Genomic DNA, 11,596 nt, shown 5'->3' on the forward strand with positions numbered 1-11,596 from the left:
GTTCAGTGCTTTTATGATTTTTTTCTACCCTAATATGTAACAATGCTGGCTTTCACATCAATCCTTACAAATTTGGTGGCTTTCTGTGCTGGGGTTGCAGCATCTCATCTCTGCTTTCCAAAGAGTGTGCAGAAACTGAGAAGGACTTTTGTAACATCAAGACTTTTCCCATGGCCTTGAAATTTTGTGTGCCCCAACAGCAGGTCAGTGAGAGCCTGTCCAGTGTCTCAGAAATGTCTTGAAACGTGGCATTCACATTCTCTGAAAAAATTCCTTCACCCAGGATTTTTCTCCTGGGGAGCTGAGAAGCCTCAGAGAAAAGGAAAACAATTCTTATCTCATTTGCTTCTCCTGTGTTGTGCTCATCTGGAACGTGTTTGGAGATTGTTTATCCACAGGTGATTGTTTCATTGGATTCTGGTGTGAATTGTTTTCACTCATTGGCCAATCAGGGCCAAGCTGTGTCGGGACTCTGGAAAGAGTCACGAGTTTTCATTATTATCTTTTTAGCATTTAGTATCTTTTCTGTATCCTTTAGTATAATTTAGTATAGCATTCTTTAATATAATATAGTGTCAAAAAGTAATAAATTAGCCTTCTGAGAACATGGAGTCAGATGCATAATTCCTGCCTTTGTCGGGGCATTCCCTGCAAATACAATATTGAAATAATGAAAAGTTGTCCAAAGGGACTCTACCTACTATATAGGAGCTACAAGGCAAATTAAACTAGACGTATCCCAATTTTTTTTCTCTTGGTAAAACAGGGAAAACCAACAACAAGGATGCAGTAACTGTGACCATTGCATTTGTCCTATCCCCAGAAGTTTCCTGGCCATGCCTTCACATTCACGTGCCCTCCTTCCATGCACTCATTGCTGTCTCTCACTTTCAGGTTGTGCTCGGTACTTCCATTGTTGCCTGGGTAGTGCTGCAAAATTTGGAGGAGAAACCTGGTGGAATCTGAGAAAAACTTGCTACCAGATTGTGGAACATTCTTGGTTTGAGTCCTTTATCGTGTTCATGATTCTTCTAAGCAGTGGAGCCCTGGTTGGTGTAGCACAGTCTCATGTATTCATGAAGGGTTCTTTGCTTTAATTTGCACCCAGAGAAGTTGTTTTTACCAACAAACAAACTGAATTTCTTTGAACTCATAAAGAGGGAAGAGTCTTCAAAGTCATTTATTCATCATTTTAATTATTGCAAATCTATTATTGATGTTATTAAAAATTATAAGAGAGCATGAGCTAAGCTAAGAATACATGAATCTCAAAAGCTGTTTCTCTTCTGGCTGTATACTGGATTTTTTTCAGGAAGTTATGTCATATTTGTGAAATATTAAGGAGATTTTATACCATTAAAACAAACAAGTGACTTTTAATACTTGGGGAAAAAAAGGCTTAGTTCTCTTCAATATATAAATTTTATTATATAAATTTCTAAAAATATGTATATATTTTTATCCTGTCCTGCCAGGATTTCATTGTGCAGGAGGGATGCATCCACAGGGCTGTTTTATATAGAGAAAAAGAAAGAGAAGACACGGGCACAATTACACTTTTATCAGCTGGCAGGGATTTGAGTAACAAATGGTGTTCAGATCTGTATTAAAACAAACCGAATGATGAAAGTGTCTCAGTGTTGCTTGGCTTTAAATGTACAAGGTTACTTTCTGATTTTTGCCATTTATCTATATATATTATGATTTCAGGCATTTGAAGACATCCATATACATAAGAGAGAAAGAATTCAAGAGATACTGGGATTTCTTGACAAAATGTTCACTTTCATCTTCATTCTGGAGATGCTCCTGAAGTGGGTGGCTTACGGCTTCAAGAAATATTTCACCAATGCCTGGTGCTGGCTGGATTTCCTTATTGTAGATGTGAGTTCTGCCCTTACTGTTCCTACACGGCATTAGCAGCAGAATCCCTGATTATTTTCTGGATGTAAATTTCAGACCTTAAGCCCTGTAGCAATGGTGTCAGGATATTGTACTCCGGGCACCGAAAGCATGGTTTTGTTTGTTGGTTGGGTTTTTTTTTAACAGAAATAAAGGAAACAGATGACAGGATGTTGTTAATGCATTTCCTTTGTCTTCCCACTCAGGTCTCTTTGATAAACCTCTTTGGCAGTACCTTTGGGCCCATGAAATCTCTCAGGACTCTGCGAGCTCTGAGACCCCTGAGAGCACTGTCCCGGTTTGAGGGAATGAGGGTAAGACTGATTGCAAACCAAAGCTTGTCAGAACTGATGAGCACATAACAGGTTTGTGACTCATCACTGTGTCTTTGTCAAGTTCACATGCTCACCCTGAGCTCAGCTTAGGAGCTATAAAATACATTTTTTAAGAGACCCTTGGTTGTGTTCTGTACTTGGGCATTCCTTATAGACTTTCCTGGAGTGATTGATCCAAGTGCTGTTGAAATTAAAACTGGCCTAGGTGGAACTTTGTTCCATTGCTGCTCAGACATTATTGTGTTCTGTCTTACTGAGATAGGCAAAAATAAAATAGAGAATAAGAACTGTGAGCACAATTATAATTTTTGAAATCTGATAGCAAGCTAACTCAGAGGAGTCACTTCAATTTTGAAAGATTTTACTGGATTGATTTACAAAAACTGTAGCCTATTAAAAAGTACTTTGCTCAAATTATTGTTTCAAATATAGTTCTTTCGGAAAACAAAAGTGTTTTCCTGTAGAACATTAGATTTTCTTTTCCCATCAAAAGAGCACATTTATTTTTTTTTTTTTTATATGGGAAGAATAAAACGGAAAACTCTGTGGTTGCAATCTTGACACTGTGAAGACAGAGAGAAATGTCATTAAATTAATTAGCAGAATGTATCCAAATTTCCATGCCTGGAGTAAATTTTGGTATTGAAACAGGTAGCGTCATACTTTATGTCTTGCCATGAAGAATGTGTGTGGCACAGTCTCCAAAAAACCTTCACAAAGCCTTTGAATTTTTCTGCTGGTCCATCAAGTCTTTCTTTGCTACCTCACAGATGAGTTAACTGCCGTCACTGTGAAACTCAAAGAAATGTTCCCACCATTCCCTTACCCAATTTTTTCAAAGCAATCTGTTATGTCTTAGCATACATTTAAAATCTGCATGGACACTTTTCTGTGGCTGTACAGCACCTAGCACAGGAAATGTACCTGGCTTATGCTTATAAACCCCAAAAACAAGCGTAATCCACTAAAAATAAATGAAGCAAATTACTAGTGGAGAATTATTACTGGCCCTTTTAGGAACTACTTTGGACAGTCTTAAATGTAGTCCTCTGCACAAGTGCTCATGGATGAATACTTCAGAAGTTTTCCCCTATTTTCCCCTAAGTTTTCCCCCTATTCCAAAAATAAGGGGGAAAAAAAAGGATGGACTTACATTTTAGTAGTGGTAAGACCTCACAGCAAACCAAGAAATATCAACTATTGCTTTGAAAACCTAATAGATACTAAAGATATTGTTCAAGGTCCCCCTGACAGCTGTGACCAGTGTGACTGTGACTATTTACATAGAAAACATTCAGGTTTCTGTTTGCAGAGATGACTAAGTGACTGCTTATAGATACCTGGGCTCATCCTTTCTACTGAAGCGTATTTTTCCTCTCCCTTTTCATCCAAGGTTGTGGTCAATGCCCTCCTGGGAGCCATCCCTTCCATCATGAATGTTCTGCTTGTCTGCCTCATCTTCTGGCTCATCTTCAGCATCATGGGAGTGAACCTCTTTGCTGGGAAGTTTGGGAAATGTGTCAATATGACAGATGAAAATTCCACATTAGAGGGCAACATCGCGAACAAAACAGACTGTGAGATGTATAACAACACTGGGAAAATATTCTGGGTCAATGTTAAAGTCAATTTTGATAATGTTGGCTCTGGCTACCTGGCTCTTCTTCAGGTGGTAAGTGCTGCTTGTCCTCAGTAGCCAGCCCTTGTCAGATGGGCTTGACCTTTTGTTAATTCCTAATTTATCTCTGATGGTGATGCAGGGAGTGGAATATCCTGCAGCTTGCTCCCCCTTGTAGCTGGCAGTTCATGCACACAAATGGGAAAAGGGGGACAGATAAGACCCTGCCCTGACTTTCCAGGTGATAAAGGAACATCTGGTGGGCAAGTGCTGTTGCAGCCTCCAGCAGTTTCATGATCCTGGAGTCCATCTCAGAAGGAATTCTGGGGAAAATAGTGATCTTTTCTGTCAAAATGTGTATTTATTCAGCCATGAGGGTTGCATGGCCTTTAGTGCCATGCTGATGAAGGTTTCCTCTGTCAGAATCCTAGGATAAAGTGTTCTGTCTCCCCACTGAGAGCTTTCATATCCTGTGAGGCTGAGAATGCCACTCACAGCAGCAGCCAGAGCTGGGTGTTTTGTGCCTGTGAACATAGCAAAGGCTCTTGCTCCAGTCAGTGTCATTCTGATATTGCAAATTATGTGAAGAGTTTCAAGGTCAAAGTTCAACACATTTTCCATAATCTCTCATTCCAGGCAACATTTAAGGGTTGGATGGAGATCATGTATGCAGCAGTAGATTCACGAGAGGTCAGTCATTTCACTCAAACCATGTTTTTTGAGAATGTTGCTGCTCTCTGCAAATGCAATATTCATTTTGCACTTCCACATCTGCTGTTTGTCAGTGCTAAATACTACCAGTAATTATTTTTTGTCAGGTGATGTAAACATTTAATCAGCAAATGACTCATCATATCCTAAAGCTCCTCTGTTGCAACGGGGAAAGGGTTTCAGCTCTAGATCCACCCATACCACAAAGTGGTATGACTTAGTAAGGAAAGAAATTGAAATGTAGAGGATGCCTTAATTTCATCAGGAGTTCAAAGGAATGAAAGAATTTTTAAAGCATTTTCATATTATAATATTAGCAATATTATATATGAAAATATAAAGTAATATATAAAATATGAAATTACTACTATAAATATTTTCATATATTGATAAGTTTTTATGTGTTTAAATGTTTTTCTTCTTTGTTCTTCAATTTGAAAAGTTATTTTTTCTTCTCCCAATTTTGTTTTTATTAATAATAGCCGTCACAGAAGTTTTTTTGCTAAGAAGATAAAAAAGAGCAACAACATATCTAGGCCAAGAATTTTAATGGCAAGAGCTTGGAATTTGACTTCTAAATAGTTTGTTTGATTTTTCATGTACTGAAAAATTTACAGCTCCTGTTCTTATTGGAAGGAACAGAAATGGTGCTTCTGCAATGCCTGTGAAAATCATGTCAAGAATATTCAAACAAAATTTTGTGTTATGCACTATTGGTATTTTTAAATTATACCACTTTTGTCACAATTAGCAGAAAGTCTGTAAATCTTAGTTTCTCCTGGAATCAATTTTTGAGAGGAGCTTCAATATGAAGATTATTCTCAATTGGGCCCATGTTGCTGTATTGTTATTTCTCATTCTTGCAGAAAGATGATCAGCCAGAAATGGAGTACAGTCTCTATATGTATCTCTACTTTGTGAACTTCATCATCTTTGGGTCTTTTTTCACCCTGAACCTCTTTGTTGGTGTAATCATTGACAACTTCAACCAGCAAAAGAAAAAGATAAGTGTTTTGGTTGTGCTTTACAGAACAAGGTCCTATACATGGAATCTAAAACTTCTATTGGCATTTACCAGAGCATTAATAATTAAAGTACAAGAAATAACTTTCTCCTTTCTTTTTCCCTGTAACCTGAACACCTAGATCTTCCCCAAACATTTCAAAGCCTCTTAAAATTTCACTCCTTTTGGGGAACTCAACATGACCAGAGACTCATTATTTAGAAAGTGGTCTGCTACAGATGCTCTGATGAGTGATTTGGATATTCAGCAAGCCCAGCATGAAAGCCCAGGGAAAAATTTGGATATTCAGCAAGCCCAGGGAAAGATTTGATCCTGTCCATGTTTTTTGTTTGCATGCCTTTTGGGTGAGCTGAGTTTCACACCAAGACTTCTACTCCCTGAATGGCTGGTTTGTGCCGCTGATTTTTTGGACACAGTTACATGACATGAAATAAGAGCCAGTAACAGCAAGATGTAAAAAAGGAATGAATGTCAGTTTCCAGAATTTTAGACATTTTAAGTACAGTAGTTTTGCTCTTCACCAGATAACAGTGACATTTCTTTGTATACTTAGGTGGGGAAGATATCTTTATGACAGAAGAACAGAAAAAATACTACAATGCAATGAAAAAACTGGGATCTAAGAAACCTCAAAAACCCATTCCAAGGCCCTTGGTAAACAGAATTCTTCACTGGGAAAATGCATTGCAAAAATGCAATTTAATTCTCTGGAAAGTGCATAAATTGATATATTGCATATAAAATATTCTTATTGTCTTTACATTGATACTCGCACAGTTCTCTAAAGTCAGTTCCACACTAAAAAGTGGACTGAATTATTTTACAGGTTAAATATTTATTAAGTTCTCTGCATAAATATTATTGGGTTTTACATTCTTCTTGGAACTGATAAAACTTCAGGATGGGAAGGGATTTTTAATGTCATTGTTGTGCTCTGCCTTTCTCCAATTTCTCCAACTTCGTTGCAGCTGAGTGACTTTGTGACATAAAAATTGGAAATGTTGAAAACGTGTATAAGATGGGTACTCCTTATTTTCATAACTGATGTCAGAAGTATTCTTTTTCCCTTCTAGAACAGATACCAAGGTTTCCTTTTCAACATTGTAACATCCCAGATGTTTGATGTTGTCATCATGGGTCTCATCTGCCTCAATATGGTCACAATGATGGTGGAAACGTATGAGCAAAGTGAAACAAAGACAACCATCCTCAGCAAAATCAATATACTCTTTGTTACCATCTTCACTGCAGAATGTGTGCTGAAATTGCTGGCTCTGAGGCAGTACTATTTCTCAAATGCCTGGAACATATTTGATTTAGTTGTTGTTATTATGTCACTTGTTGGTAAGTAAAGCTGTCTTGAAAATTCTTTACTATATAAATTATTATTCTTTTTAGAAAGAAAAGAAAATTAGTTAAAATTTATTAACTGCAAATAATCATTGAAATGTAAGTCATAATACTACAAGGTCTTAAGGAAAAAATAAACAAGCCCCCTCAAGATTATATGAAATGAGATTCAAAACAATTCCTTTAGTAAAAGTGTGTATATATTTATAATAGTTCGTCAGGTTTGTTTTTTTCTTATCTGAAGTACAGAATTAATAACTCATCATAGCAGTATCACATTACATGATAATTTCCATTGTCACAGATTTAGTACCAACTAAGAAATATTCAATGAGATCAATTATTGGGGTTTGTCATCTGTATTTTTTGACAGGTGACTGAAATATATAGAAAAATAGGAATACTGGAATATGTATAGAGTGGGAAGACTGGAATTAGATTATAGCCTGTAGAATTCAGGCATTGCTGACTGACAATAAGGGTTCTCACTTTGTAACACAATAGAAAAGATCACCAAAAATGTATTAGTTTTTACTTGAAGGGATTGCAATGGAAGAACTGGGGTAAAGAGCTCTGTTGCAAATTTTTGCTTCTTGCCAATTTAACTATTCCCAGGGCTAGTACTGCCCTAGCAAGAGACATTTAGGGCAAGAAGGATATTTCAGTTCTTTACTATCACTTGTGTCTAGGGTAAGTAAGATTCCAGTAAGACTATGGCTCTTCCTTGAGAAATTAAGTTTCTGGATTGTAAATACAGAAAAAATTATCCCAAACAGCTGCACTTAGAAGAGACAAGCCTCTTCTAATGCTACCAGGTGTCATTTATTTCATTCAAACAAAGAAAAAATAACATCCATGTGTAGCTCTGTCCCTGAATAAACCAAAAGCCGTTGTAGAGTGGCATGCACATCTTCTGTGTTCATCGCTCTGTTTGCTTCCACATATCATGCCTATATTATCTAAATGATTTTGACATTGCATTATATCTTGTTTTCTTAGTTTAGCTTTGTGGTGTCAGTATTTGAAGACAAATGTAGAAGGTAACTTGAATCTGCTGAAATATTCACGCAACCAGAGTCAAAGAAAACCATCACTCATCAAGTGTCAACTGATAGAGATATTTGAAGTTGTGCACAGAAAGTTTCTTGTCATCTTCTGTGCAACAGAGACTGTTCTCTGATGGCTGAAGAATGTAGCTCATAATTGCTGATTTCAACATCTATTATTTCAATTCAGCTTCTCCTAAAAGTTATTCTGGTGGAGCTTAGCAACCACACATCAGATATTTTTGAGCTGTGAATATATTATCATTCCAGCCTCTTTACAAGTTAAGGGAAAATATTATATTCTAATGAGTTGTTATCTTCTCCTTTTCAGCCTTACTGCTTTCCAACATTGGCAAAGCCTTTGAACATTTCTTACCACCCACACTCTTCAGAGTAATTCGCTTGGTCCGGATTGGCCGGATCCTGAGACTCATCCGGGGAGCCAAAGGAATTCGAACTCTGCTCTTTGCCTTAATGATGTCCCTTCCTGCTCTGTTCAACATCGGCCTCTTGCTGTTCCTGGTCATGTTCATTTATGCCATTTTTGGCATGGCTAACTTTGCGTATGTGAAGATGGAAGGTGGCATTGATGATATGTTCAACTTCCAAACCTTTGCTAACAGCATGCTCTGTCTCTTCCAAATCACCACGTCAGCTGGCTGGGATGGTCTTCTCAGTCCTATTTTAAACACTGGGCCACCATACTGTGATCCAACCATAAATGGTGAAGTGGGTGAATGTGGTAAACCTGCCATAGGTATTATTTATTTTGTGAGTTACATCATTATATCATTTCTCATTGTTGTAAACATGTACATAGCTGTTATTATGGAGAACTTCAATGCTGCCACTGAGGAAAGTGCAGAGCCTTTAGGGGAAGATGACTTTGATATCTTTTATGAAATCTGGGAGAAGTTTGATCCTGAGGCAACTCAGTTCATAACTTTCTCGGCACTTTCAGACTTTGCAGATGCTCTGCCCAAGCCCTTGTGTGTACCAAAACCAAACAAAGTTGAGCTCACAGCAATGGACCTGCCTGTGGTCAGTGGGGACAAGATACACTGCTTGGATATCTTGTTTGCTTTCACCAAGAGGGTGTTGGGAGATTCTGGAGAGCTGGATACTCTGAAAGTACATATGGAGGAGAAATTCATGGCTGCCAATCCATCAAAACAATCCTATGAGCCAATATCCACTACACTCAGCCACAGGCAAGAGGAAGCGTCGGCCACGGTCATCCAGCGTGCCTACAGGAGCCACCTGCTCCAGCGCTCCCTCAAACAGGCTTCCTACCTGTACCAGCACAGAACTGGCAGCTCTGACACTCTGGGAGATGCTGCTCCGGAAAAAGAAGGACTCGTTGCATGTATGCTGCGTGCAAATTATGGTAGGAGTCCTAACAGGTCTGAAACGTCGTCCTCAGTGTCCATCCCTCCGTCGTATGACAGTGTCACAAGAGAGAGTAGTGGCAATCTCGTGGTTGAGGATGGAGAAATAATGGGCAATCAACAATCTCCAGTCTTTAAGTAGTTAATTGGTGACAAAGCTGTAAGGATATTTTTAAATTTTCACAGAAGATGATATTGTAAATACTTGTCAGCAGAGGCAGCCTCCCTATGAAACCAGGTCTGTTGGTTATGGCAGCTGAGAATCGTGGCCTCTGGCTCTGTTGTGTTCAGTTTTCTTCAATATTTTCCTGTTCAGAGAAAAGTTTTGGATCTGTTTGATCGATAGCATCTCACTGCAAAGCGGGTCCCACAGTACCTGGGTGCTGTGACATGTTCACAGCAGTGACAGGCAACCTCAGCTGATATTTGCCCTGTACAGGAAGCAGAGAAAAGTCCAAGCACTAGTGGATCTACTGGAGAACAGAAAATGAATGTCAATATGAGTATAAATTGAGGAATGGAAAGGAGCTAAAATTTATTCCATTCCTAATTGCTACTATCATTATAAACCTGTTTAGCAAATCACTGATGATTTTTTGAATTTTTTTTTTTAATGTTTGGGGACAGATGTGCCACAAACATAGACCCTGCATGATCCACAGGTATTCCACAGTGTAGTGGACTTCTTCCCATATGATCGATTTACAGAATAAACCATGGCATGTACGTTATCATAGTTGTGTTACTGAAGTTTAATGAAATAATAAATACAACTCTTAATCTTACAGAAGTCATACTGAGCAGAGAAAAACCTTGTTTATGTTTTGCCTGTGAGGATTATTTTTTTACCCTGTTTCCTCTGGCAGTGAGGTGAAGGCAGCTGTACCATCAATCACTCCATAAAATTTTGTGTTTATTGCATACTTTCCTCAAACTTCTAACAGTTGAGTTTTGTGTTCAAGTTCATTCTTGACAATGTGGCAGAGAAGAGAAACACAAATAACACTGGCTGGAAATTGGTAATATCACTTCAGCCACTCCCTTAGACAGCAGAAACCAGGGCCAGGGAGCTCCACATGGGACTCATCAGAGGTATGCTTGGTTGTGGTGATGAACATCATCCATGGCCATGGATGTATCTCTTTGGAGGTAGGAGCCTTTCTCCCCCCTCGCTGTGTTTCTCTGATGGGAGAACCAGCCTTCTCTCTCCTGCAAAGGTTAGAAGAAACCAAATTATGGGTAATGTAGGCAATTAGGAAATCTGTGTTGAAATACTTGGGTTTGGGGTTAACATAAACCTGAGGATGAAATACAAATTCTAAAATTCTACTTCTCATAGAGCTACATGTGCAGATGGGCTGTCGTGGTTTCTCACGTCACCACATTTTACTTATGAAGTCCTTTATCTTCATGTCCTTATACTTCTCAGAAAAACACATGCCCAAACACTACTTTTTTGTCCTGTGTACATTTACTTTGGAGATGCATCCAGCTGATGCACTTTGCTGTCTAAGGACTGTTGTGTTCCCCTTTGTCACGTACTAGGTGTAGTCACAAATTACCCCAGATATTTTAATTTCTTATGTACACTAACATCTTTAAGATGCTTTTAATTTTTTTAGTTGCAAGGTTGCAGCTCTGTGATCACTGTTGGGTTTGGCAGGCTCTGGCAAGGCTCAGGTGAGCTTTTCCCTCCACAGTGATTTCAGCCAGAAAAGAACCCAGTGATTGAGTGGGACCTGCTGTGCACTTGTTTGCAACCTGCAGCAAGTTTTCTTCTCTCTTGAATGCCCCTTCTCCCTGGTAGCAGTTATATTCTTATGTCTTATGTTGCTTTCTTCTCCTGTCCTTTCCACCTCTTCAGATTGTGAGCTTTTTGGACAGAAATTCTCTTTTACTATGGATGGTAAATTACACCTAATAACGAGACTTTGTTTTCAATTAATATTGTCTGAAGACTGATGCAAATAAATAATATTTATAGTACCTTTTAGTTTCATCTGTGGTATTCCCTTAACTTCTCCCTAGCCATTCCTGAAATGGTAGCACCTTTAATTAGTTTTGACTAACACTCCCTCAGATTTTAATGTAGAGGCACAGTGAATCTGTGTTATACCAGAAAAGTCAACAGCTCTGTGCCTTTAGAACCTAGAGGCTCTATTCTTTCAAATAAAAAAATAAATCTAAGAAATGTAAAAGAATTAATGAAAATAAATGGATTC

General features: G+C 38.3%; 1 protein-coding gene across 1 annotated transcript in view; it reads left to right on the forward strand.

Moving 5' to 3' along the window:
• Positions 1-11,360, forward strand: part of LOC102045415 (sodium channel protein type 5 subunit alpha-like) — a 43,577-nt gene extending 32,217 nt beyond the window's left edge. Inside the window, exons 20-28 of the mRNA XM_031059736.1 lie at positions 895-1,049; positions 1,711-1,884; positions 2,109-2,216; positions 3,631-3,909; positions 4,492-4,545; positions 5,433-5,574; positions 6,144-6,244; positions 6,664-6,934; positions 8,318-11,360. Coding sequence (XP_030915596.1) covers positions 895-1,049; positions 1,711-1,884; positions 2,109-2,216; positions 3,631-3,909; positions 4,492-4,545; positions 5,433-5,574; positions 6,144-6,244; positions 6,664-6,934; positions 8,318-9,516 — 2,483 coding nt within the window. The 3' untranslated portion in view covers positions 9,517-11,360. The remainder of the gene's footprint in view (positions 1-894; positions 1,050-1,710; positions 1,885-2,108; positions 2,217-3,630; positions 3,910-4,491; positions 4,546-5,432; positions 5,575-6,143; positions 6,245-6,663; positions 6,935-8,317) is intronic.
• The last annotated feature ends 236 nt before the right edge of the window (positions 11,361-11,596 follow it).

This window comes from Geospiza fortis, unplaced genomic scaffold, assembly GCF_000277835.1.
Source record: "Geospiza fortis unplaced genomic scaffold, GeoFor_1.0 scaffold182, whole genome shotgun sequence".
NCBI classification, from domain to species: Eukaryota; Metazoa; Chordata; class Aves; order Passeriformes; family Thraupidae; genus Geospiza; species Geospiza fortis.